Raw genomic sequence first — 26,120 nt, forward strand, 5'->3', positions numbered from 1 at the left:
ATCTCTCTTCGCCCACAGGTGGACATTGGCCTACCCCATATATTTGGCTTTAGTTCTTGTCATATAAAATTAATTATGTATTTAAACACACATATGCACCTGTGTCTTTCGGATACCGCCGAGATGATGTCAACCATGAGTGGCCAGGCTGCGCCGAGCTGGTCTCCGCGTGAGTGAAGGAGACGGGCGGCGCATTCCAGCTGTCTCGCTCGCACGTCGCAGTGTCGCACGCCGCACAGCTCTGCTAGCGGCTCCAAGAGCAACCGCTGACGACCCTTATTTTACAAGATGATTGGTTTTAAGTGTAATAGCTTCAGAGTTTGAATATATACCTTATTTGTTGTCAACAAAAGAATGATACACGCTATTCAGAAATTAAAAAAGAAAGAGATTTTTCGAAATTCAAATTAACACATATATATATATATATAATTATTGTTTAGTATCTGTCCTTGTAGACTGTGTAATGCCAGAAGTTATTGGCCTGTCACATTTAAATAGATAAAATAAATTATAACATAATTCAGAATGATCACTTTATACAGGTTGATTGAAAATAGATGTACAAACTTTAAAGCTCTTTGCTCACAAATTTGGTCACCCTTTTAAAGCCTTAACACCCATAATCAAACACCTGTATAATAAATATAGACCAATTTGTCTTTACAGTGTTATTTTTATTAATTAAATTGTTCACAAAGTATGGTATGCCCGAGGATTGAACCTATTAGCTGTCTACGTAATTCCAAGTGCCTAAACAAACGATATACTGCTTTTGAATATCATGGCATCTCCACGTTTCATCACCATCATTTCAGGCATAGGATGTCCAGTGTTGGACACTGGGCATATCCCTCTTAGATTTGCAATCTAAACATCATATTTATATCTATTTCTGGTTACTTAAGACATTTATACATCTAAGAAATAATAAGAATCATATAAGAAATATTAAGAAACTGGTATGTAAGTAGTGTCGAGTATCGAGGGTTCGATTCCTGTGATACAATCTTTTAGAATTTACACTTTGTGTTATATACAATTGCCACTGCTCTATAGGCTAGGCAGCAGCGTTCTCAGCTTACAATTATACGTAAGAAAAAGACCAATATTTAGCCACTTCCGCACATGCAGTGGTAGTCGTGCACAGAGTCTGACACTGTGTTTGGCACTAATCGATGTAACATAACTCCTGAAGATGTCCCGTGGAGGGGTGAACCACGTGTTGAGTAATTTGGCGGTGGCGGTTGTGTGATTCGCATTGTTTGCCGCATACGCATTTATCATCGGGCTGGCGGACGGTACATTTTGTTGCACGACTACCACTGCAAGTGCGGAAGCGGCTAAATATTGGTCCTTTTCTTACTTAAGCTGGACTTCCGCAAAGTTACGCCTGATTCCATTAAATATTACAATTATACCGCACTGCGATCGCCAACCCGCTTGCCCAGCGTGGCGATTATAATATATCCATCCATAGATTTGTTTGGAAGAGACCTATAGCTCGCAATGGGCGCCTATGAGATAAAACGACGACGTTGGTGATTAAAACACTTACTTCTGTTACAAGTGCTGGATTATTGTGATGGTACTGGAAAGCCGCTTGCACCAGATATGTGATAGCTTCTACTCCCCACTCCCGCATACGTATATGTGGATGTTGGCACACCTGAAAATTAAATATACATAAAAAATATTTTTTAAAACTACCCTGTGTTGACTAATACTTTTGTTGAACTTATGCATCTTTAATTGCCTTCACTTGAATTCTGTTGCAAATTGTGAAATGCTATCTTTGCTGATAGTTTCATTTGAAATATCTACTGTGCCCATATAAAAGTGGATTTTAACCATGAGCGCATGAGGTTACTAGTTATTTTAGCTATCAATGTAGTCTGTACAGTATATATTTATTTGTGATTGTAACTTTCACCTATGTACTGACTTATCACAACTTTGGGATTTTCCCTTAGAGACTTGAGGGTTAAAATTTTACTTTTAAGGGGGCGCTAGGGTTATAGGTATAAAACTTAGCCAAAATATTTTTTTTATGTCACCCCATGTTTAACAATTACTAAAAATGGATTTTATGATATTAAACTCACAAAGGTAATGTGGGTCATACAAACCGAGCGGGAAACAGCCATTTCTTAATATGAAACCTAATTTAATGTAAATCTATCTGAAAGGTGGTTGAAGGGGTGTTCATTGATAATAATGCTTATTTTTAAACTAAATCTATTCATTCATAATAAATAAGGCCGCAAGTTAACAAAATTTAATATTAATATCTAAATTTAGGCCACGTGAAGCAGACAGGAGACAGCTGGTAAATGAATGGAATGAGTGAGAAGGAAACATACATTGGTGCAAGGGAGATGACAAAAGTTTATCATCTCTTGCTAAAACTAATACTTTAAACATGCTATTACCGGTGATGGGCGTGGTTAGAAACATTTTTTCAAAGATTTTTTTTATTTATCTATTAATAATATACTTCAGGTATTTTTTTATGAAACACTTACTTCTAACAGATGGTTGGTGATAGGTCGCCACATCACCTCAATTCTGTGCATATTCGCCAAACCCGTCTCAAGTAGCTTGGCAACCGCGAATAGAGATGGTTCCTGGGAATAAATATACATAAAATTCCACTGGTTTTAATAATAATAAATATCATAATCTATAGTCATTATTTACGCTGTGATATATATACAATTAGAAAACATTCGAAATATATTAAATAACTAGCTGTCAGTTTGTCATTTCCTGTATTCCTATCCTTTTCCCACTCACGCATCAATACGCCGAGTGAAAAAGACAAAAAATTAGATATGTGCTGTGAAGTGGCAACATTGAGGCTTATTAAGTTAAAAACTCTGAAGTCTGTGGACAAATTTTCTTACGTCTACCGTTGTTCGCTAACCTTGATACTAACTGCATCTACGCCGCGTGTTTTACTGTGTACATACTATATACTGTGATAGTGTGAATGTTACAGGGATCAAGATCCGCGCCACTGTCAGGACTGAGGATAAGGAATTGATGTTGATATGGCGAGTTCCTTGGTCCTGGTCCTTGGCTCCCTCTTTTTCCATTCTCTTTTCATGTTATAACAAACTGGCGCTACATTGTATTTCATACCGTGTAATTTGTACCACCGCCCCGCTAATACAGTCCACTTATACCGCGAAAAATATTCTTAACCCGCTTTCGACCAGTCATTCCTGCTGTTACAAGATAGTTTATCTGCTGACGATAGCATTTTTGATCTAATTCGTAATAAACATTATCGAAAAAATATTGAAAAATTACAATTTTTTTTAAATAAAAATGAATTGTTTTTGTAATAAACACTTACGTAATAAGGATTTCACTAAAATATTTATTTTTTTAACTCATAAGATTTTTTAAAGTCGTGAAACATATCCCTATATTTACCATAAGTCTCGGATGTATTTTTTGCACAGATTTTTTTACGGTTTAAAAAAAGCTTGGGTATATATTAAAATATGCCTCATGGAGGTTAGCACTAACCCTGTTGGAGTACGCGAGTTCCATAGCCTCATTGGAAAGCTTGCAGAGCGCGTCAATCAAATGGTGCAGGGCCACGTCGTCCAAGTTCTTCGACGACTCAAACACTCTCGACAGCATTGCCGATAACGCTGCAAATAACAAACACTTTATATTTACCCCGTAAAATATTAATGATAAACAGATAAAGAAATAAAATTCATTTATTCAACATTGGAACTTAGAACTCTTATTGATCGTCAACTTTTTTTTTATCTAACTTATTTTTAAAACTGCATCGCAAGGTGTTATAGTTTTGGAGAAGAAGCAGGAAGAAACTCGACAAAACATCTTTTTATAGTGTAATAACACAGATTATGAACATACCCTTTATCAGATGTAGCCTAAATGGAATCAAAATAATCAAACTACATCTTTGACTCGAATACTTGTCATTTAAATTTTCGCTTATTGAATAATAAGCCTTTTCCGTTAATTCAGTTTTAATACGTTTTTAATTTTTTAGGAAGTAGTTCAATAATGTTTTGCGTAATTTTACTAATAATCTGGTTATTTGCCGTAAGAATATTAACGAATTTAACAATACTATGTACTAAATTCTATTTATGATAAATTAAACAGAGCTTACTTTTCCGTATGTGTATTTTAGATGTACTTTTTATCTTATTAGTGAAGCGAATACCTTGTCGCAGTCTAACCAGAATAAATAAGAAAAAGAGAAGAAAAATATTTCGTGTTTAAACACCGTTTTTAGTATTAGATTTGGACATTCCGAGCAAGTATAGAAAGATAATACAATTTTTCATTGAAATATTCATTGAATATTCGTAACTTTAAATATGCAATATTGGATCCATCAAAACTTACTCCACTATTTCTTGACCATTTATAATATATGGTATGTTTTATTTTGAATACGATATTTGTATATTAAATAACCATTGTTATTAAATATATAATTACTCTGACTATAATTATCTACACCGTTTCAGCTCATATGACTGCACGGTATAGGCCACAGCTAAAGATATTTATATTTAATGGAATCAGGCGTTACCTCGCGATAGGGTGATTTGGCGGTGGCGGTTGTGTGATTCGCATTGTTTGCCGCATACGCATTTATCAGCGAGCTGGCGGGCGGTGCACTTTATTGCACGACTACCACTGCATGTGCGGAAGTAGCTAAATATTGGTCCTTTTCTTACTAAAGATATTTATCTATTGCGTATAAATATCATAATCGCAACACTTGGCAGGCGGGACCGTAGTAGTCTATTAATGTACGCAGAGGATAATGCTGCCAATCCTCTGGGAACTTGTTTGTGCGCAGTGGCAATCCCGTATAATCAATATACAAACTATGAATTACATAAGACTGTATCCCGGGAATCAAACTTGCGACATACGATCGCAAGTCTGTCCTCTACCGCTTGGCTACCACTTTTCAATATTTTATACATTAAATAACTTTGAACATAATTATATTTTATAGTAATTATAATAAACATGTAAAATTAACCAATAAGATAAAAGTTTTCGCTGTTAATATTTTAAAATTGTTTTGAAGAGTTATATATTATTGTGTTTATTTCATTTAATTATAGTAAAATGATAAATTGTTTGAATACCTTACTTTATGTTATATATTAACGTAATTTGTATCTATAATAATACACATATATCAAAGGTTTATACTTAATAAATCGAGTTTATTGTACAAGGAATACTATATTGAGAAATATCATACGTAAGAAAAGGACCAATATTGAGCCACTTCCGCACATGCAGTGGTAGTCGTGCAACAAAGTGCCCCGCCTGCAAGCCCGCTAATAAACGCATGCGGCAAACAATCCGAATTACACAACTACCACCGTTAAATCACTCAACACGTGTTTCAGTCCTCCACGGGACATCTTCAGGAGTTATGTTACACCGATTAGTGCCAAAAACAGAGACTGTGTTTCACTTTGTTTCACGACTACCACTGCATTTGCGGAAGTGGCTAAATATTGGTCCTTTTCTTACTTAGGATGGACTTCCACAAAATAATGCCTGATTCCATTAAAAATATCATATGTTTACAAAATAATAGCTCTAAAGACCATAAGGAAAAGAGGTATTATACATTAGATGCTATTGAACGAAGAACGGAAAATAAAAGTCACACTGCACTCGGCCGTCAATCCAGCCAGGCCCGCGTACCGTAAATGTCACACTCCTCGGTCACGTTTGTGAATTATATAAAAAGGTGTCATAATATACACGGACGGAATTGTTAACTATCGTCTTTTCGTTTCATTGATTTAATTTAACCGTCTATTAATAAACCCGGTTAAATTTATATGCCAACTACTTGCGGTTAAAAGCTGTAACCCTGTGACACGTGCGTAGCGAACTGTAAATTATCTGTGCTGAGGTTAATTTGTTATTGGATAATTTTTAAAAGTACTATCAATAATATTTATATTATGATTCAACTAATTTGATTTTTGGTAGATATATTGCTACCGAAACTGCTGTACCGCGCCCTTAGGCGGGCGGTACCTCGGTGTCGATAGCGTGATATTTAACACAGATTAAAAATTATCCAATTTAATATGTGATTTTCTAAAAACGTCATGATAGTGCGTGAAAAAAACCGAGATATGTCATCCAATAACAGATACGGCCAGCAAGCTCCATCACAGTGCGCGGCAAACGGACAAAAGCTTCAATTACCCTCGCCAAAAACCCAACGCGTGTTTTATTTAACCATTATTAACAGTGCTCTTTTAATATAAACCTTATGCCTTTGACACAAAGTTGACTTTGTAATGGCAGTTGGCAATGATAAGCACAGATCGGATTTGTTCATATGGAATCGTTATTTCATCTATATTATCACTAGAGCGTTGACTGAGTATTCGTCTACCACAGTGATAAATAAAATTTCATCACCGCGGACGGCTGGTAAAATATTAATCTTTAAAACGATTCCAGATGAACTGAAGTATTTTTTATCACAAAAATGTACCGCTCATAACTCCGAGCGACTCTGCGACAGGAACTTGCTGACCTGAAAATAACATCCGGTAAAGAAACTGTAATAAGAGAACTAAAAAGATGGAGAGAGTGAAAGAGAAAGAAAAACAATATAGAAAACAAATTTCGTTTTTTAAGCAAAATTAATTGAGGAAAGAGGATAAAACTTTAGAAGTAGCTAGAAGGTAACCATTAATATTATTAAATAGCCACATGGGCTTGAGAATTTTGGGTTAAATTATGTATAAAGTTACCCGGCAGGTCAGCCATGACGGCGGAGGTGCTCATCACAGCGTTGGCGTCAGCGCTGGCCCGACTGGCCTTCATGCTGCCGCCGGTGGACGGCTTCAGGCCCAGGATCCATACCTGATGATGCAAATTAATATTCTGTTAAATCTATTTAAATAAAACTGAATCGCAAAATGTATCATTTAAACATATGTTTTTTTTTACAGAAAATGTAAAATGGCACTGGCAAAAGCAAGTTTTCATCTTGAAGATTCCTTATTAAGTCGTGGTAGAAATAAGCATTCCAACACAGTTGTGTGAAAACCTAAAAACTGACCAGAGTTCACCACCAATTTTAAAGATGATGACCAATCATCACAGATTGTACTATTTCATCGAATGTCACGATACACCCATGGAATGCTAAGAACTCACGTTTCATTCTAGTATTATCTGTCTAGGTCTAGCTCTTCGGTGCGAAATCGAATCATAAATGAGGAAACGAAGACGTGGCGTGACAAGGCCTTCCACTAGTCTACGATATAGTCAATGTCGAGGGGTTGGAGGGAGGCCTTCACCTTGCAGTTCATGTCTGTTTGTGACATGTTGATATTGAGGAACTCTTAAATTTTTATTAAAACAACGTACCAGATGCTGAAGAGTTGTAAGTACAGGTAGCCAAGCTTGCTGTATAGTGTCGCCGTCTCTCCGAGCGGCGTTCAGTAAAGCCTTCATGGCGGTCACATGGCGAGACGTCACCATTACAAACGACTGCTGCTGCCCTGGTATGATTTTGTAATTTTAATTTTCGGTTATCTTAAACTGTAATTTACCTCCTGATATTGAGCAAAAAAACCGCGTAACTTAACTCTAATTAGTATCGCTAGATGGCGCTATTCTAAAAGTGTAATCAGGATTGATAAGATTATTACCGAAGTACCCCCTGAGGCTATTAAACTCATTCACCCTATGAAGCGTTCTTCCGCCAGATAACCATTTAAGTAACTTTGCGACTTTCTAATCAGGTAGGACATATAAAAAAACAACTGGGAAAGAGGCTTGCACGGGAGCCGTCTAGCTTAGATACTGCAAAATAATGTACGCTAAGTGCTTTGCTATTTCAAACTCGAAGAAGCAAACACGCTAATAGGCAAATGATATTTGTCAATTACATATTATAAACACATACACATTAAAACGTCATTTAATATGAGAATTTAGTTCGAAAAACATTTTTGGATTTCTAATTAGTACTAACCGGTGGGAAGTTGAGCGCATGGCAGAGGTGTGCCAACCCACACGACGTGGTGTCTTAGATCTGGCGCTGGAGGCAGAGGGGCCCGGGCTGCAGGCGCCCAGGGGCAAGCCAAAGCACCTAGGGCTCCGAGCACCGGCACGCAGTACTGTGCAGGCAGTGCTGCACGGCATAGTGCGCCCACGCATGCATCGCGCGAGTTGGCCACGCCCACCTTCATTGCCAAAAAACCATGTCTAGCAAGTTCCAAATATTTCATTCGTACGCTTTCAAAACCAATGTAAACACAACAAATAGTGATGATTTTTGATGATGAATATTCCTCGTTACCATTAACAATAATAGAGAATTTTATCATATATAAAAATAAAAATAAATTTTCTTACCTTTCCACTAACCCTGGCCAGCGTCTGTATGGCACACAATATGTTCTCCAGCTCGCCGATGCTAGCCTCCGCCAACACCGACAGTCCCCACACCAGCCCGCACCACGACGACTTTATAAGCTAAAAACAATACGACTCGTCATCACCGTACTAGCCAATCGACGCACAATGCAATACAAAAAAAATTCATATGGCCCAATTACAGTACATTTGAAAAAAAAATTACCCAATTAGTCAAGCCATTATTGAGTTTTAAAAGTTCGGTACAGTATTTTGGTAAGTAACAATGAGATTACGTAATTGAAAATTATGATAAATGACAAATACCTTTTGTTGTTATTTCGTGATATGTTTCCATATGTTAAAAATTGTTTATTAATAAATCGATTATAATAATTAATTCATGAAAGGATACGACATGCGGAGTATGGTCAAAGCCATAGGAAAAACATAATCGATTTTTATATTAATCGATATTTTTTTTCTTATAATCGATTCTTTTTAAAAAATTGTAATATTATTTTCTCATCATTTTTTTCTTACCTTTTGACTTGTAACAACTAACTGTAAGAATGTTTAAAGTTATCAGATAAAGTATAACCTGTAACTTCAAGAGCCTCTCTTTCTCCACCGCGTCCGTGTCGATCTTCTCCACCACATTAGAGTTCTGGTCAGCTTCTCTATGCCCGTTATTTGATATCTCCTTCTTGTCCGAATCGGTTTCTATTTCTAGAAAGATTTCTAATGAGTAAAATGGTAAAGTAATATAATTTTAATATTAAGTACATATGGCAGGGGTGGCCAAGCTGCTTGCTAATCCGGGTCGTTTTTCAAAATTTAAATTTTCGCGTGGTTATCGATTCGTGGCTCGTGTTTTACCGGATTTATGGTCGCCTCTCGAAATGCGTTCTAAATTTAAATATTTTAATTCTCTTACTAGTTCTTTAAAATTTGGTGAATAATAGGTTCTGCACTACTGACAACGTTATTTGTTTTTAAATACAACGACACAAAAGTTAAAAGTGAACTAGGGTATATTAATCGAGAGAGCCGCATGTTGGCCTCCCCAGACATATAGTATATCTTACCTTTGTTGTTGTTACCAGTTTTGTTAGAATTCATCTCTTCGCAGTCATTCTGAATGTCTTCGTACAATTCTTGTAACCTTGAATAAAAATAGAATAAAGTTAAGTTTAATACCAACATCACATATTTACTATATCATTAGTGAATTTGTTCAAAAATTAAAAATATATTTTTTTATTTAAATAGGCATTTACATAATAAGTCTTTGTGTTGTCAAATATTTTAACATTATTAGCAGTAAGCTACCACCGGCTGAATGCTGATCTGTCGAGAAGAGCGAGGAACCCAACAGTTGCTCATTTACACGGTGATTAATATTTAATTAATCACCGTGTAAATGAGTCAACAAATTAATTTCCTCGCATTTCGATGAACTAAAAACTTTTGATTGATGTAATACGAATAATTTAATAAGATACTTTTAATTTTAGATTTAAAACTAAGAAAGGGAATGTCTAAGATATTTCGTGGAACTTTATAACACGTGCATACACTCACACCAGTAAAGGATTGTAGTTTTTTATACTTATACAAATATTTCGTATGCACGGAATCAAATATTTTTGAAGGAACATTACGGTTAAGGAAACTATATTCTATTTCAGGTGTGAGCAACTTTTTTAATTAACGAGAAAATTTAAATTTTAAAATTTTTTGGCGTATGTAACACTTATGAATGGTTTACAAAACTTATTTTTTTATCGGAACATCATACATACATAGGTAGAAATACATATATATATATACACATACATACGTATATAGACCACACATCTTTATGTACATTTATACACACACAACTTTTTAATCGTGTTTTGCTTAGTTTTGGTCGGTGGTGATTATTCATTAATTGTTTCGGTTTAGCATGTATCACCAATTTATTATAATTAATTTTATAACAATATTACATTTATTATAATTAATTTTATATTGATAATAGGAAGTCGAGAAAATAAATTCAATTTTGTAAAAGCTTAACGGGCCGCGTGTTGCTTATCCCTGTTTAATTTATTATTTCAAATAAAAAAATTCCTTCAATGCACGTCGCTCGTTTAAAATAAATATAATTTTGCTAATAAAAAGGCTTTTTAGGAACATAAATTTAAGTGAACTGTACCTGAAGTACTCGTCGCCTTCCACACTGATTGCAATAGACCTTATGATCTCCATGAGGCAAGCGTATGCCACGGAGATGCCGTAACCCTCTTGTATGGTGGGCGCCTCGCTGCGGTCTAACATCTCGATGCTGAGAATTTGATCAAGTATGTGAGAATTATTTAAAGATCACAAATAAGAAAAGTATATACAGGATGATTGGTAATAGATTTGAAAGTTTAAGAAGTGTGTATGTATAAATCAGTGATTCCTAAAGTGGTCTATATCGACCCCTAGGGGTCTATGACAACCTGCAAGGGGTCTACGTCAGCGAAAAAAAATTTGGGGTCTATAAAAGGAAAATGGGGGTCCACAGACTGGACATCATTAGCCGAGAAGATTTAAGATTAACCCTTACAAAATTGACGCCAAATGTTGATAATTTATTATTATAGCATCAGGTTCATCTTTCTCACTAAAATATTGACTTATTGCTTATGTTATTTTATTTATAGTTTATTTTATGTTTATTTAATATTACGTATATTTTACATAACAGATACAACATTTTATTTTGAGTAGTTTTAATTTTAATTCAATTAATAAATGTATAAATTAACATGCGTTTTTACTTTAAGTTTTTAACACTAAATTTCACTACAGTTAGAAATTTACAGGAAATCAATACCAGGTAAGTAGGGGGTCTACCCAACATGGAAAAAAATGGCAAGGGGTCTACGACACAAAAAAGTTTGGGGAACTCTGGTATAAATAATTCTATATCAAACTTTGTATGGTACACCCTAGTAATTAACATAATGATTACATAGTATGAAAAAACGTTGTCGAAATTATGATTATTACAGTTAATTATTGTTTTTTATCTGTCCCCGTAGACTGTACCGTCAGAATAAGTTGTCATTTTGTATTCCAATAAAAAAAAAAAACAATTGCAATGATGCACTTTAGAGTAATTACTTCATACAGGCTGATCAGACATTGGTGTATAAGCTTTAAACATTTTACACCTTCAACCAAACATGCTGTATATAGATGATGCTTTGAAAGTTTTAAAGTTAACATATTAAATATAAAGGTACGTTTTTTTAAGGGGAAGACTGTCTACTATTCTGGCTATTATAACATGTGGCTAAAATATGCTTGTTTCTATTTAAAATTACAAAAAGAGTCAGCGAAGTTGAGAATGGAACTTGGTAAGTGTAGACACACGATGTAATTCTATGTTGCTGCAAAAGAGGATGCCGGGGGAGTGTAGCCTGCTCTCTAGATGTGAATTAACGCAGTATTTAGGGCTACCGGTGGGTTTCGTAGATCCTGTCTCTTCACCAAGGTACTGAAGACGAATCATACAACATCTATTTATTGCATAAAAAGTTAAATGTACGTACTACACTGATTTGGCAGTCCCCGGCTCAAACGTCACGCAGAGAGGCAGCCAAACACCCTTCCAGTAGAATCCAGGCTGTTGTGGTATTCCAGATGAAGCTGTCAAAATAAATAAAAAAAAAAACTTTATTATTATTATAAAATTTATTCAAGACACCCAATGCAAGGCATAGGCCTCCACTAAAGATACTATGGGGGATATACCATTACCGCCACGCTTGGCAGGGAGGTTGACGATCGCAGTGTGCCCATCCTCTGGAAACTTGGTGTGAGCAGTGTGGCAATACTATATAATTAATGCACAAAGTGTGTGTGAACTATATAAGATTGTATCCCGGGATCGAACCCGTCACCTGCGATGGATTGCAGAACTATAGTAGTATTTTTTAATTTATTTTTTATTTTAGCAATACCTACGTTAGTTTATCATAATTATCAAAATTACTGTGATTAACATCTAAATCTATACGGCCATGACACGAAATGTCATTGAAGTTAGAAATATGATGCAATCTTTGCATCTATATATAACTTTGCTTTGTTTGATTCGACAATATCTAATTACCGCAGCGTTAGATGGTGCTATAGGTTAGTAAATATCGTCTTATTTTCATCCGATGGACGCCCACTGCAAGGTATAGGCAAAAGATCTCTTCCATAACCTTATCATGATCACAAATCTTGTTGTGTGTTGTTGTGATGACAATTCTTGACATTTAATGGAATCAGGCGTTACCTCGCGGAAGTCCATCCTAAGCGGAAGTGGCTAAATATTGGTTTCTTTCTTGCTTAGGATGGACTTCCGCAAGGTAACGCCTGATTCCATTAAATATTTAAGATCAGCATGCCTAGCTGAACAGGCGCGTTTATAAATCAAATTAACCAAATAACATAGGGAGGCAGCTCAAAACGTTTGGTTTAACCAACAATGCAAGCGGTTAAATGTAGTGACTCTCTGTTTGGCACTAATCGGTGTAACATAACATCTGAAGATGTCCCGTGGAGGGGTGAAACACGTGTTGAGTGATTTGACGGTGACAGTTGTGTAATTCGCATTGTTTGCCGCATACGCATTTATCAGCGGGCTGGCGAACGGTGCACTTTTTTGCACGACTACCACTGCATGTGCGTAAGTGTCTAAATATTGGTCCCTTTTTTGCTTAATTCTTGATATGTCGTCGATCCCACTAGTGGGGGGCCTACCTACGCGGCGTCTACCAGCTCGTGGTCACTAATAGAAAACCTTTCGGCCATTGGTTGCACGAGCGACGTGCCCCGCCCACTGCTATTTCAAACGAGCACTTCTTCGAGCTACGTCGGTGATCTTGGCTCTCTTAGCATAGCCCTCTCCATTGCTCCCTACGTTACCTACCTTCTTGAGGCCGATTCGTAAGTGACCACGATAATAAATATGAACTGTTTAAAAAGAGCTCCCTTCCTTTAATGTTTTAAAATCTGTACAAATTGGCATACATTATTCTAGTTTGATTGAACATATATCGAGTTCCCCTGTGGTAGAAAATTCTGCTCGACATGCAATGCAAAACAATTAACCATTAATGTATACTCTGGCACGAAAAGCGTTTAATTTGGCTTGTGAAAGTTCAGTCAGTTATATTAGAGAAGTATGACGCGGTAGATTAACATGTGCGTGGTCCATTCCGCACGACACGAGTAACAAGTACAATAGCGTCTGTCGTACGTTACTTCTTTTCGGAACATCTGTTTGTTAAAAAAATGTCCAGAAAAAAGCTTTATTCTTTCCAGTGCGCCGTGAAAAACTAAACATGCGATGCACGCGTCGATTCACACCAGGCGTGTGCTCCGACCCCGTCAGCCCTGTCTGGACTTTTGAGTTCTTCGCGCAAAATTGCACGTGAGTCAAAGTTGTTCAAATACAAAGGAATAGTAAGATATATAAATAAATAGTAAAATCTGAATAAAGAAGCAATTTTGATATCTCAAACATTAACTGATAAAAAATTTCCAAAATCTTCCTGGGGAAATACCTAGTTATTTACCATATTTTCATGGCAATTGGATGTATGGTTTTTATCTATCCCGAAAATACAAGTCAGAACATATATATATATATAATGAGATACAATGATACAATATATAATAATTTTATTAATTAATAAATAATGCACCAAAAGTCAATTGACTATTCGTACGCATTTCTCATCTAGTCTTTTGTTATGTATTGTACGCCTATAACTGAAGTAAATACAATTTCAACACATAACTATCGGATCGTGTGTCAGGTTTGAACTAACCCTAAATATTAACTGTTCAGTGAACGGCTTGGCTGCCCTACATCGACCAGATCAAACCGGTTTCCGAGCTACGTCGAATGCCTGCGCAAGTGCCACCCCTTCATCGAGATCTACACACAATCGCTGTCTGAAAGCGGCGACCAGTCCATACGGCTGCGTTCTGAATGGGGCAAGTCGTTAAGAATATATTTCTTTTTAGTAATTTTTTTCGATATTTATGAACGTGGCTTTTTCTGGATTCATCAAGGATACACCAGTTGTTTCTATCTGCGTTTCATCATTTGAAGTATTATAACACTAATTCATAACTCCAATTACTTCCGTATCTTCTTCTTTTTTATTTGAATAGTCATTCAACACAAAATGTCGGCATTCTTGTCCTAAGAAGACTCTACCACCAGCTCGGAAAGCAGTTATGTTGAGAAAATATGCGAAAAACTCAAAAGATGATCTTTACAAATATAGTTTTATAAAGAGTGCTTGATATGAATTGGCTTCCTGAGTAAGCATCGACAACATTGAAATCCAACAATCCAACCCTTGGATAGAATAATACACTTCTTCAATAACATATTTTATTTTAAATCACTTGAGACAGATGTCTTGTGCAACAATGTACATACACTTTCAGGTTTTCCAAGTTAGAGTCATTCATATAAAAATCGTAATGAATTTTTCAAATAGGTCTTTAGGGAGCCTTCTGCTCCCGTAGTGGGAGCATCAAAGTTTGATTCAACACCTCTTCTTCCTCCTGCACCTCCGGCGAAATTAGCTATGGCGAAACTCCTCTATTCCAAAGGCAAACTTTCTCCCAAACCTTCTGCCACTCCTTCGGAGTAGTCCAAGGCCACCAACACCCGAGCCAGGTCTATATTCACAACCGAGGATCTTAAAGCCCTTCTTTACAATGGACGCCTGTCAGCTGACTTGACGATGATGATGATTATTACAATTTTTTTTATGTAATAATTCTTCGTCAGGTCGTAGAGAAGCGGAAAGAATCTTCCAGTCGAAATTCTACGAACAAGAAGACAATTACCGGGAAATAGACGAGGAAGTGTGGGACGGTCCGGCATTTAAAATAGTAGAAAGAGACGACACGATTGCCTTTCGCGAAATGGTGGCGCCTGATATAGACTATGCCGGTGTCGAGGTTAACAGCGAGGAGTATGATCTAGTTCATCACGCGCCCACGGCTCACGGAATAAATTAGTATTGTTCATTTAATTTGTTTTTTTTTTTAACAAATGTTTTGAAATCTTTTATCAAAAATTTATAATCCATACACACTGTACATACATACTAATTGATTATAGGTGTAAAAGCTAAAATGCAGCAGTACAAAGCCTGCATGAACAGATAATCATTAAGTCGTTACGTCTCTGAAACCGTCGATTTTGATGTGTACCAAAAACTAGCAAATGAAGTGTATATTCACTTTCCTTTTAGCCTTCAGCTTTCCAGCTTTTACACCCATAACCAGGTATCGTGTATATCATACTGACCAATTTGTTGGTTGACCTGCGAAGCGACAAACAGGCTTTGGACATAGGCACCCAGAGCGTTGACGATGTCCTGGAATATGTTGGTGGCGTGTGGCTTCATGTCGTAGCACTCGCAGAAGGCCTTCAGCAAATCTGAGATTAAAGAATTTCCTGCTATATTTTCAATAAAATTGCATTTACAAACTATAAATGTTAAAATTCTTCATTACAATTAAAATTTTTGATTAGTAGCTAGATTATTTTGTGATTGAAAAATGGTGTCGCCTATTTGCGTTTACATTTTTATCGAGCGAGACGGCGCTGAATTTGCTCAGTCTAGACTACTTTAGTTACTATATTGCTACCGAAACTGCTGTACCGCTCCATAGGTATACGTGGGGCGAGGGGGAAAGGAATATCGGCTCCGATCTGTCAGTCAAGCGTCTACAAGAGCCGCGACGGTGACTATGCTGTTTTCTACCTCACCGCGTATTCCTATGGCATGGTACAGCGGTTTCAGTAGCAATATAAATAATATTTCATGAGTTTGTAACTTCGCCAATCGCTCACGCTTGGTTGATTAACAAGTTGACTGCCATGTCGCTTATATCGGGGTGACAATAGTTCTGACAAGGACACGTCACCTGTATTCGGGTGACAATAAGAGTTTCCAACGCTGATCAACTAGGCGGCGATTACTTACAAAGAATTTCCACAAATATTTAAACGTAAGAAAATTTCATTGCGATCACACGTGGCAGTCAACCTGTTAAAACTGGACGCAAAGAGTAGGGTTATGTTTAATACGCTTTTATTATTTCGATTCTTGGACACAGACACACACAATGTATTGTACGTAATATCATCTTAATATCAGCTTGTAGACAATCACATCGTGGCATAGGATTCCCCATAAATCGCCACGATGACCGGTCAAACCGGTCAGACTTTCCACGACCCTACCCACGCTGCATATACTAGCACATTTTCGCCACTAAAGATTTTGGTGTCCATATCTTCCAGATGCATGCACCACTTATGCCCCAGAGAACTTGAATGGAATTTTTTTATTACAAATAATTGTATCAGAAAGCCAAGAGGAAGATAAAGAGATGAGATGAGCTTTCTAGAAGGCTGTCACGACCATACATAGGGTAAATAAAGTAGGACAGAAAGATTGGAGGTATTGATACATTAAATGTGAAGTATAAAGTGCTTACGTGGCTGTATAGTCATCTTGTGGAGAACTTCCAGTGCTAATGCGCGCTGCCACAGAGGTTTATCTGGGTCCAGGAACTTAATGGTGAGTGATAAGAAGATCTCACATTCTGTTACCTGTCGAAAATAAAATATATAATCGACACATGTTTATTAATGAATAATTAAAAAAAAAAGGATTGGGGGTATTTAGACAATATATAAATACAGTACCCGGCAATAAATATTGCACATCGACTTTTGGAAAGAAACAATCGGCTAATTTCGACTTCGTAGAGCATTATCTCTATCGCACGAAATACAACGACTGACAAAACGTCACATAGGTAGTGTGGGACAGAGATAGTGCTCTACGAAGTCGAAATTAGCCGATTGTCCCTTTCCAAAGGTCGATGTGTAATATTTATCACCGGGTACTGTATGAGCATCTGATCTATTTGCATAAGACAACTCATTCTTTAATTCAAAATTCTTTACAAGCTTTTAATATTTTTCTCGAGGCTTTATACAACAACTCTCTTGTGGACAACTGTGTATGATATTACTATAGACTTCTATGTAATGTATCTAAGTTATAATTTTTGGAGCAGGTAGATACTCAGATTGATCAAATTACCAAAAATTACCAAAAAAAAAAACATTAAAACGGTTAAGGATTTTTTTGGAATATAACAATAATTACCAAAAACCTTTCTTAGTTTTTTGTGGGCCCTTTCAGTTCATCAGTGAGTCTTTTCAAATCCTCGCAGGTTAAAGGATGCCATTACGGGAGAGCTTTGATTCTAGTTAGTATCAAAATTGATTATTCTTTCATTTCTCTCATGACTTAGTGAGTTTAAGTGTTAATGAACGATCATCGTTTGGTACTCACCAGCACTTCATGGTATTTATGCACTATAATGGAGACGAGTCTTAGCAGCCTCATGGTGACGGGGAAGTGCGGGCGTTCCGGAGCTGGACTGTTCGAGGCACCCTGGGCGGCGGCGGCAGCGCCCGGGATGTGCAACGCGGTAAATGCAGCCCTGTGTCATAGGCACAAAGTACAAATTATATTAGCTCTAGTGATCAATACGGAAAATCATCAGAACTTCTTAGACTTCTGTAGGAAGGTCATCGGACCTACGATAAGAGCTAAAAAAAGGGTATAATTTAAATAAAAAAAAGAAAGAAAGTTATAAACTATCATATTTTAAAAGTCGACAAAAAATAAGCTGTGATATAAATAATATAGAAACATAATAATATTAATATGCAACTTAGGAAAATAAATGTAAAAAAACTAACATAAACAAACAAAAATAAGATAAAATGTAAATGTGGGATCCAGCAAAGAAGGCGATGGAAGTGAGGTGATGTAAGAAAAGGATGCAAGATATTGAAAAGCGAAAAAAGAGAAATTAATAGAAGATATTAAGAAGGCTGGGAGAGATGCGTGACAATAATAATGTAAAGTGAAAAATTATTGATTGTATAAATAGTCTCTGCTTTACTAAAGGAGTATGAGAGGTCCCTAAAATGGAGGTCACAAAAAATATTTAAAAATTGTATTAGCAAGTGAGAACATAATAAACAGAAAAAGAAAAAAAATTAAATTAGAAATAACTTTCTTCCTAAGTATATACATACATACATGTGTATATATAACACATACAAATATTTATTGAATTTATTGATTTATGACTACTTCATTTTCAACCCGGCATATGTCACCAATTATTTAAAAACTTTATGTAGTAATTATTTACCCAGAAGAAAAAGCTTAAGAAAAGTAACTTACCTATATTTGACGTTTGGCGAAAATAGCCTTATAATAAGAGCGCATACATGCTCTTTCAGCAAAAATCTAAACTCCTGAATCTGAAAATAATATGAAATGACATCATAAGTAATACATATATTATAAAATAAAAATAGTAATTTATATTATTTATCTCACTATTCATTTTGACGACTTACTTTAAAAAACACAGCCGAGAAATCCGTAAGCACTGTGTCCAGTAGTTCCAAGCCGAATGTCTTGGGTACTTCTGATATCCCAACCAGCCAGTGCGCGGCGTCGCCGTTTATTAGTTGAATAATATCCTGTGGAATAAAACAAAAAGAAAATTAAAAAGTGAATATTGATACCTGCATACATATCCCTCCTTTTCCCCATTATCATTTCTATCAAAAATACATTACTATTGTATTTTTATATTATTTTTTCTTTATCTTGTGACTTCCTCATATAACACTAATTTAACTCGATTTTATTACATACATTATCCGTTAAAATTATAATTCTTGATGTGTAACTGAAAATAAAGAAATAAGCTAATTATTTCTTTATTCTCCTCTATAAAATATATAAATAAATAACGTCTCCCATCATATTAATTGAAAACACAGTACCCAACGAACCGGAAGAAGATCTTGCCAAAGCCCATTGGGAAGAACAGAGGTTTTGTAGCACCCATATGTAATGATTACCTTGACAGCCCTCTAGTAGCACGGTCAAAATAGAATAATTAAAACAAAAGCGATATATCAAAAATAGTTTATAATGTGAGAGATTTGAATCTCGTTTGTCAGTAAAAAGCTCTAAAACTTTTACAACTATTTCCAATCACCCTACATAAAGTGATCAATCTGAAATATTCTTAATTATTTTTTTTTTCTATTGGAATGCCACAGGCCATTTTGATAGTACAAAGCCTGGATGAGATGCAGGGACAACAAGAAACAAAATAATTAATTTTAATAAGTAGTAATCCGGTTTTCTAAAACATTTTTCTTGGTATATTATTATTTATAATTTCTGAACCTATTTATTTTTGTATTGTATGTACCATACATTAATTGACAACACATGAGCTGTACATTCACGCTTAAAACTCATCTATAATCAATAACTGTTTTCCACCAATCTTAATTAAACCGTTGTGTTTAAAAACGTGTCTTTTACCGGTTAATGTCATTGTCTACCTAATTAGAAGCAACTTGTAGCATTCTTAACGCTAAGAAGCGCCATCTAGTGAGCGCAAAATTCGCAAATGCTTCAATAGGAAAGATATAATCGCTTGGTGCCACATCTGGACTATACATCCTTACCCTCAATCGCCTACTTCTGGTTATTGTGCTACCGAACCTAGACAGTAAAGAACAGGTTACTTCGAACCGTTTGTGTTTTATCGTCGTCTTCACCTAGCCGAGCTTTTGTGACAAGTAAATATTTAGCCACTTCCGCACATAGTCGTAGTCGTGCAACAAAGTGCACCGCCCGTCAGCCCGCTGATAAATGCGTATTCGGCAAAAAATGCGAATTACACAACTACCACCGTTAAATCACTCAACACGAGTTTCACCCCTCCACGGGGCATCTTCAGGAGTTATGTTACACCGATTAGTGCCAAACACAGACTCTATGGACGGTGCACTTTGTGGCACGACTACCACTACATGTGCGGAATTGGTTAAATATTGGTCCTTTTCTTACTTAGGATGGACTTTTATAAAGTTAAACTTACTTGTAAAATAAGGTAAGCATCGATTGCGCACGGCTTCAGTTCTTTCGGGGCTTTGGTGTTGGTTTGCAACCTTACATCTGCAGGATTTACTCTCAGCTTTCCTATTAAAAAATTAATCCATTAATTTTACAATATTATTATATATAAAACAATAAAAAAATTATATTACTCGAGTCTAAGCATTAAAGTTATTTTTAAGTTTAGTACAAATAAAAGTTAAAATAATTCACACCCGTTGCTAAGACATTTGCCTCCGGTATAGATATACACAATGACCTTGCCCTATACATAATCATTTTGGACTACCTAGTGGAGAACCTGCCCATTTAAATAATGAAGTTAAATAATTACCAAATGTTACTTTTTTAAGTGTAAACCAAAAATCCGTGTAGTAACATGTGTTTAATTTTTGAATTCCTTACTTTGTTTCGTGGTTACGTTCCAAAAAACATGACGCAAATTGAAAAGTCGCAAAGTGAATTAAGATTTTCAATAGCAAACCATGTAAAGATCAAGAAAATTGAACAAAGTAAACATTTAAAATAAAACATGTAAAAAAATATTATAACTCTGCCAATAAATAAATTGGAAAAATATATATCTTTTTTAACCAGAAACAACACGTTACAATTTATATCAATTTATTATTCTCTTTAAAAAAAAAGCACAACACACTACGTAATTGAAACTGAAAACCAAAATTAGCAAAACAAAGTGAAAATAAAACTGTATTAAAATTTCGTTAATTTTTATACAGAAAGTAAATCCCCGAGTTTTGATGGCATGGCGCAATTAGAAACCAAAGTGTTGCCATCTTTTAGAGAAAAAAAGAAAATTTCATAAAAAAATTAAAAACTCGAACCAAAAACAACGCAACCCCGAAAATCTTACGACGCACAGTGAAAATTAAGTACTATAAGTAATATTATTAACTTCGAAAAAAACGCAAAACGAAACGACGCAAAGCGAGGTCTTGGTGTATATCTAAAAAAATGCCTTTCTGCAATTTTTAACACAAATAGTTATTTTATTCACCTTTTATGGTGGATGAGAGAAATAACCATAATAGTACATGTAAGCAGTATGACATTGATCCATTTTCTACTACACCTACTTAAAAAAAGCTCAAACTAAAAAACTTCACCTTGTTTGAGCTTTTTTACATTATATATTTTTTTCTTGCCCACAATAAAACGTTTGAGCCTACAATTAAACTATGAATTAAGTTAACATATAACTTAGGACTAATGGGCTTATTAAGATAGTCCGAAGACGCAGAAGAATAGGGAGGCCTCCATGCATATGTCTCAAATCTGAAATAATAATGATGATGTGTACATTGTATATTGTGTTTTACCATCTGCCTCGGCTAGAGCGCGCTCGAAGACAAGCGCGACGAGTTGTCGCACGGTGGCGGCGGCAGCGTGACTCGTGCTGACGTCACGCGTCTCGCTCGCCGATACCGTGCGCATGCACATTACCATTGTCTGCGACCAAAACAACCTATGTCTGCTTACTCAATTTTTATTTTACTTAACCTTTTTGGTGCCGGGAGCAAATATATCAACTCACTGCCGAGAAGTGCCAGAGCTGATATATCAGCCCGCACCTCGTAGAGCTTTAATATTTGCATTGTGGAAGAACTTTATTTCGAAATAAATTTGTTATATGTTATAAATAATATAATTTCATTATGAGAGAATTAAAAAATATAGTTTTTCCATTTCAACTCTGCGAGAGACAAGTGAGTATTGAAGAACCGAAGTCTAACATAAACACAGATGGTGGCTGCTCTAGCGACATCCAAGCTGCGGGGTCATTTGCTTTGGTTTTAGGCCTTTATCAAACTTTTTCAAGATATACTTACTTAATAATTAATCCATATAAAATTATGATGAAAGGAAGACATTTTTAATATGCAAATACATTGTGTAAAAGAGAAATCAATTTTTATAAAAATATATACTCTTTTTATTTACATTATTTTTAATGCGTAGAGAAAAACTAGTCAACATACTAATCAAGCCTCACAATTGAATTTTAAGGACAAATAAAGTGAATGTAGAGTAAATATCTTACTCTAGCTAATGTGTCTCCATGAACAAGATCAGATGTGGTCATCAGCAGAGCTGCAGTTTGAAGAAGTTTAAGTTCCAGCACTCCAGCTTGTCCCAGGTTATATAGACAGTCGACCACATGTCGTGCACCCTTAGCGTCAATTCCTTGCTGTGCTATTAAACGTTGTATGGTGCCTAAGCAGAACTAAAAAAAAAATTACAACACTTCTTTTCCTGTTTTCCTGTTTAATCTGTGTTACACACACACACGCACGCATGCACGCACGCAAGTACGCACACACGCACACACACACATATATATATAAATATATACTTGGACATAGTAATATATTCTCAGTCATTTTATCTGACCTAAAAAGAATAAAATTAAAAGTAGGCGTTTAAGGAGTGGTGGTAGTTTTGTTTTTAAATATTAAAATTTTTTAAATTATAAAATTGCAATTTTTGATAAAGTGAAATAATTTGAAAATATGAATGAAAAATGGCAATCATACACTTAAATAGATAAAGATGAAATTCATTTATTTACACTTGAAGTTGTCACAGAGCTCTTACTGATAATCAACTTTTTCTTTTAATAGTTTTATTTTTGACTACTCTGCTTCGCAAGATGTTATGTTTGTGGAGAAGAAGAGGCAAGAAAATCCATAACACATCTTTTCAAAAAGTTTAACAATACAAATTTATATATTTACCCTAAGTCAGATATAGCCTATATACAAAATAATCATGCGACATCAATGCTAAGGATTCTCGTCATTTAAATATTCACTTATTGAATAATACATATTAATAAATAACAAGTTTTTTCCATAAATTTACTTCTAATATGTGTTTTGAATTTTAAAAATTGTATTTCAATGATGTTGTTGCACAATTTTATTAAAATATCAAAAATTTAAAAAGGAATGATTCATTTATTACAAATGAATTGGAGAATTTTTGATGTCCAAACATTGGTACAGCCAGTTTTTCATGGTACCTTGTGAGAACATTGAAGAGGTGGACTTTTTTTTAATTTATTATAATAAAATATATTGTGACGTCACAATAAGAATATTGATTTTTTAAATCTTCATATAGATGGCTTTTTGCTAAAGGCCTAACTCTAAGACCCTGCATAATAAGTATCTAATAACTTAATGACATTATGATTATATACATTATATTTATTAATAGACAGACAACACATTTGTTTTACCTTGTTAAGGATGTTGCAATAGGCAAATTTGAACTGGTCCTATTAGAAACCTAAGAAAGAATCCTTTGGCTAGCGGCGCGCATTCTTTAGGTTTAAATAATTGTCATGATGTACAATATATTTGTGTCTCAATAACAACATCCTTATCTTAGATTTGGTAACATGAAAAGGCCATACGGTTTGTCATGTAATCAAGGATTACATATACTTTAAACATTAACATATGCATTTGTCAATTGTCATGGCTAATGTATTATTTGGGTTAATGACATGTACTTCATCAGGTCTTATTGTAATGTACACAAATATGGTATTCAGTGTTTGGGTTAAATAGTTTCATCTTCTGGTACCAAGTTCTTTATAATAAGATATATAATTAGTAGTGTCATAATTCATTTTAAATTAGGAAGAAAAATAAATATAAAAAGTAGAAATTTTGTTTTAATGCTCACCTTAATTATTTTTATATCTTTGGATTCACATCCTTGCACCAATGGATATAATATTTGGTTGACAACACCATAAAGTGATGCTTGAGGGTTATTGGAAGCTAGGGACAATTTTTCTATTGCCTCATCACAGGCCTGAAAAAAAAACAGTATAGCCTTATAGTACTTATTTTACCATACATTAATAGTCCCAGCAAAGAGGTTCACTAAAACACAATTCTTATAACATTTGTAACAAAGCAGTGTTTCTATAGATTTCAAATTTGTTCCCAGAACCATGCTTGAACCTTAAAGATATGATATATAATAGGGACCATAATTTATTTAGGTACATACCTCTATGAAACTAAATAATTTAATAGAGAGAAGAGATATTAGTACACTAGGCACTAAAATCTCTTCTCTTGTCTCAATGCGAGTATTTTTATATGAAAAAGAGAACTTCTTCTATTTTTTCTGTTTAGCCAATAGATTCCCAATGCAAAGCATAGGTCTTCCCAAAAGGTTGCAATCATGACTGGTAGTCACTACCAGCATTCAGCAACTTCTTGCAACCTTAACAATGTTATTGTTCTACCTAGTGTGTGGCCCACTCACATTGCAAAAAGAAGAATGAGAAAATGAAACAGATAACTATTACTGTAATAATGATGCCAAAATTTACTTTAAACTTTAAGTACATAAAATACAAATTTAATACCCTGTTTACAGACTTTGTGCCTTTTATACTAAGATTAAAAACAGAGGAATTCGTCAGCTTAAGCTCAGACTAGTGGCACTTAAGTATGCTATTACTAAATTTTAAAATCTTATAATAATGATGTAACCAAAATGTAATGTGATATTGCAATAAGAAGAAATTTTAATTTAATTGTAATCAGCAAGTACATAATAATTTGTACAAAAAAGGTAATAATAAAAACGATTTAACTTCAAAGTAAAAACTATTTCCGGCTTATAAATCCTTGTGGAGTTTAATTAGCTTTAATGTATGAGTAATTCAATAATTGTAAAATGCATAAAATGTACATATTATAATGTGTATATGTTTTAAAAAATTAGTTCACGTTATATAGAAAAATAGCAATACTTATTCAAATAATAAATCAAAACATAAATACGAAACCTCTCTAATCTGAGGATATTTCTTTTTTGTCTCCAAACTGAGTGTTTTGAAGTCATTTTGCAGAACGTCCATAAATTTCTTTGTGGAATCATCGCCTGTTACAGCGCTCACAAATGCCATTTTTTATAAACAATTCATTAATTTAATTAATCATTTCATAATTTACGTAAAAAACTACCGAATTAAAATATGCCAAGTACACAATCGACATCACTACTTTGTGTTCAAAAATCATAAGATGTGTACAAATACATTGGCAGATTAAAAGATTTTTTTAATACATAATAAATATTTAAAAATCCCTTTAGTCTTTTTATATGTGTATAAATATTAATCTAATTAGATTCCTGTAAAATTTTTTTTAAAAAGACAAGTTTTTATAATTTTTTAAAATAAGTTTTTCAACGAAACGGTTTATTTAAAAATTAATTTCAATTACTGTAAGTTTATTTAATTAATTGTGTTTAATATAACTAATTTGAATTTAGCAAAAAAATGTTTTTGACTTAAATGAAAACTTATTGGATATTTGAGCTGTGCATAGTAAAATAATTCTCGGTTTGAATATACAAATCCATTTCTAATATACGATTATTTTGGATTATTCTTTATTGGTGCAGTTAAAAAAAAAACTTAATAATCTCCGAAAAAGTTACAATTATTTGGATGTAATACAATAAAATATCCTGGTTGACGAGTTTGAAATAATTTATTTTTGTACATATTATTAACAAATAAGTTAATATTCATCGATTTTAACATCTTCTTGC

The 26,120-nt window shown here is 34.6% G+C and overlaps 2 protein-coding genes across 2 annotated transcripts in view; one reads left to right on the forward strand and one right to left on the reverse strand.

Moving 5' to 3' along the window:
* Nucleotides 1-25,535, reverse strand: part of mon2 (Mon2 homolog, regulator of endosome-to-Golgi trafficking) — a 39,111-nt gene extending 13,576 nt beyond the window's left edge. The window contains exons 1-23 of the mRNA XM_068768572.1: nucleotides 25,351-25,535; nucleotides 24,228-24,359; nucleotides 22,576-22,758; nucleotides 21,854-21,983; nucleotides 20,497-20,597; nucleotides 18,947-19,072; nucleotides 18,768-18,847; nucleotides 17,862-18,012; nucleotides 16,993-17,107; nucleotides 15,794-15,925; nucleotides 12,015-12,111; nucleotides 10,628-10,756; nucleotides 9,513-9,589; nucleotides 9,026-9,153; nucleotides 8,425-8,544; nucleotides 8,042-8,252; nucleotides 7,432-7,565; nucleotides 6,810-6,921; nucleotides 6,548-6,589; nucleotides 3,538-3,665; nucleotides 2,526-2,627; nucleotides 1,559-1,669; nucleotides 100-275 (exon numbers count right to left, since the gene is read on the reverse strand). Of these exons, the coding sequence (XP_068624673.1) occupies nucleotides 100-275; nucleotides 1,559-1,669; nucleotides 2,526-2,627; nucleotides 3,538-3,665; nucleotides 6,548-6,589; nucleotides 6,810-6,921; nucleotides 7,432-7,565; nucleotides 8,042-8,252; nucleotides 8,425-8,544; nucleotides 9,026-9,153; nucleotides 9,513-9,589; nucleotides 10,628-10,756; nucleotides 12,015-12,111; nucleotides 15,794-15,925; nucleotides 16,993-17,107; nucleotides 17,862-18,012; nucleotides 18,768-18,847; nucleotides 18,947-19,072; nucleotides 20,497-20,597; nucleotides 21,854-21,983; nucleotides 22,576-22,758; nucleotides 24,228-24,359; nucleotides 25,351-25,470 (2,837 nt within the window). The 5' untranslated portion in view covers nucleotides 25,471-25,535. The remainder of the gene's footprint in view (nucleotides 1-99; nucleotides 276-1,558; nucleotides 1,670-2,525; nucleotides 2,628-3,537; nucleotides 3,666-6,547; nucleotides 6,590-6,809; nucleotides 6,922-7,431; nucleotides 7,566-8,041; nucleotides 8,253-8,424; nucleotides 8,545-9,025; nucleotides 9,154-9,512; nucleotides 9,590-10,627; nucleotides 10,757-12,014; nucleotides 12,112-15,793; nucleotides 15,926-16,992; nucleotides 17,108-17,861; nucleotides 18,013-18,767; nucleotides 18,848-18,946; nucleotides 19,073-20,496; nucleotides 20,598-21,853; nucleotides 21,984-22,575; nucleotides 22,759-24,227; nucleotides 24,360-25,350) is intronic.
* Nucleotides 13,800-15,501, forward strand: LOC137925272 (uncharacterized). The gene is made up of 3 exons (XM_068768698.1): nucleotides 13,800-13,888; nucleotides 14,309-14,457; nucleotides 15,269-15,501. Exons 1-3 carry the CDS (start codon nucleotides 13,800-13,802, stop codon nucleotides 15,499-15,501), a joined length of 471 nt encoding a protein of 156 aa, XP_068624799.1.
* Nucleotides 25,536-26,120: the final 585 nt, after the last annotated feature.

Source organism: Battus philenor, unplaced genomic scaffold, assembly GCF_028537555.1.
Source record: "Battus philenor isolate CCGP_79_NKW_IND1 unplaced genomic scaffold, ilBatPhil1.0.hap1 SCAF_26, whole genome shotgun sequence".
In the NCBI taxonomy this organism is placed as follows: Eukaryota; Metazoa; Arthropoda; class Insecta; order Lepidoptera; family Papilionidae; genus Battus; species Battus philenor.

Bases quoted from the DNA above. Each gene is read 5' to 3' on its own strand.
- LOC137925272 (XM_068768698.1), top strand. From the start codon at position 13,800: ATGCGATGCACGCGTCGATTCACACCAGGCGTGTGCTCCGACCCCGTC. The intron at 13,889-14,308 runs GTGAGTCAAAGT...TTAACTGTTCAG, and splicing joins TTCTTCGCGCAAAATTGCAC to TGAACGGCTTGGCTGCCCTA. The intron at 14,458-15,268 runs GCAAGTCGTTAA...ATTCTTCGTCAG, and splicing joins ACGGCTGCGTTCTGAATGGG to GTCGTAGAGAAGCGGAAAGA.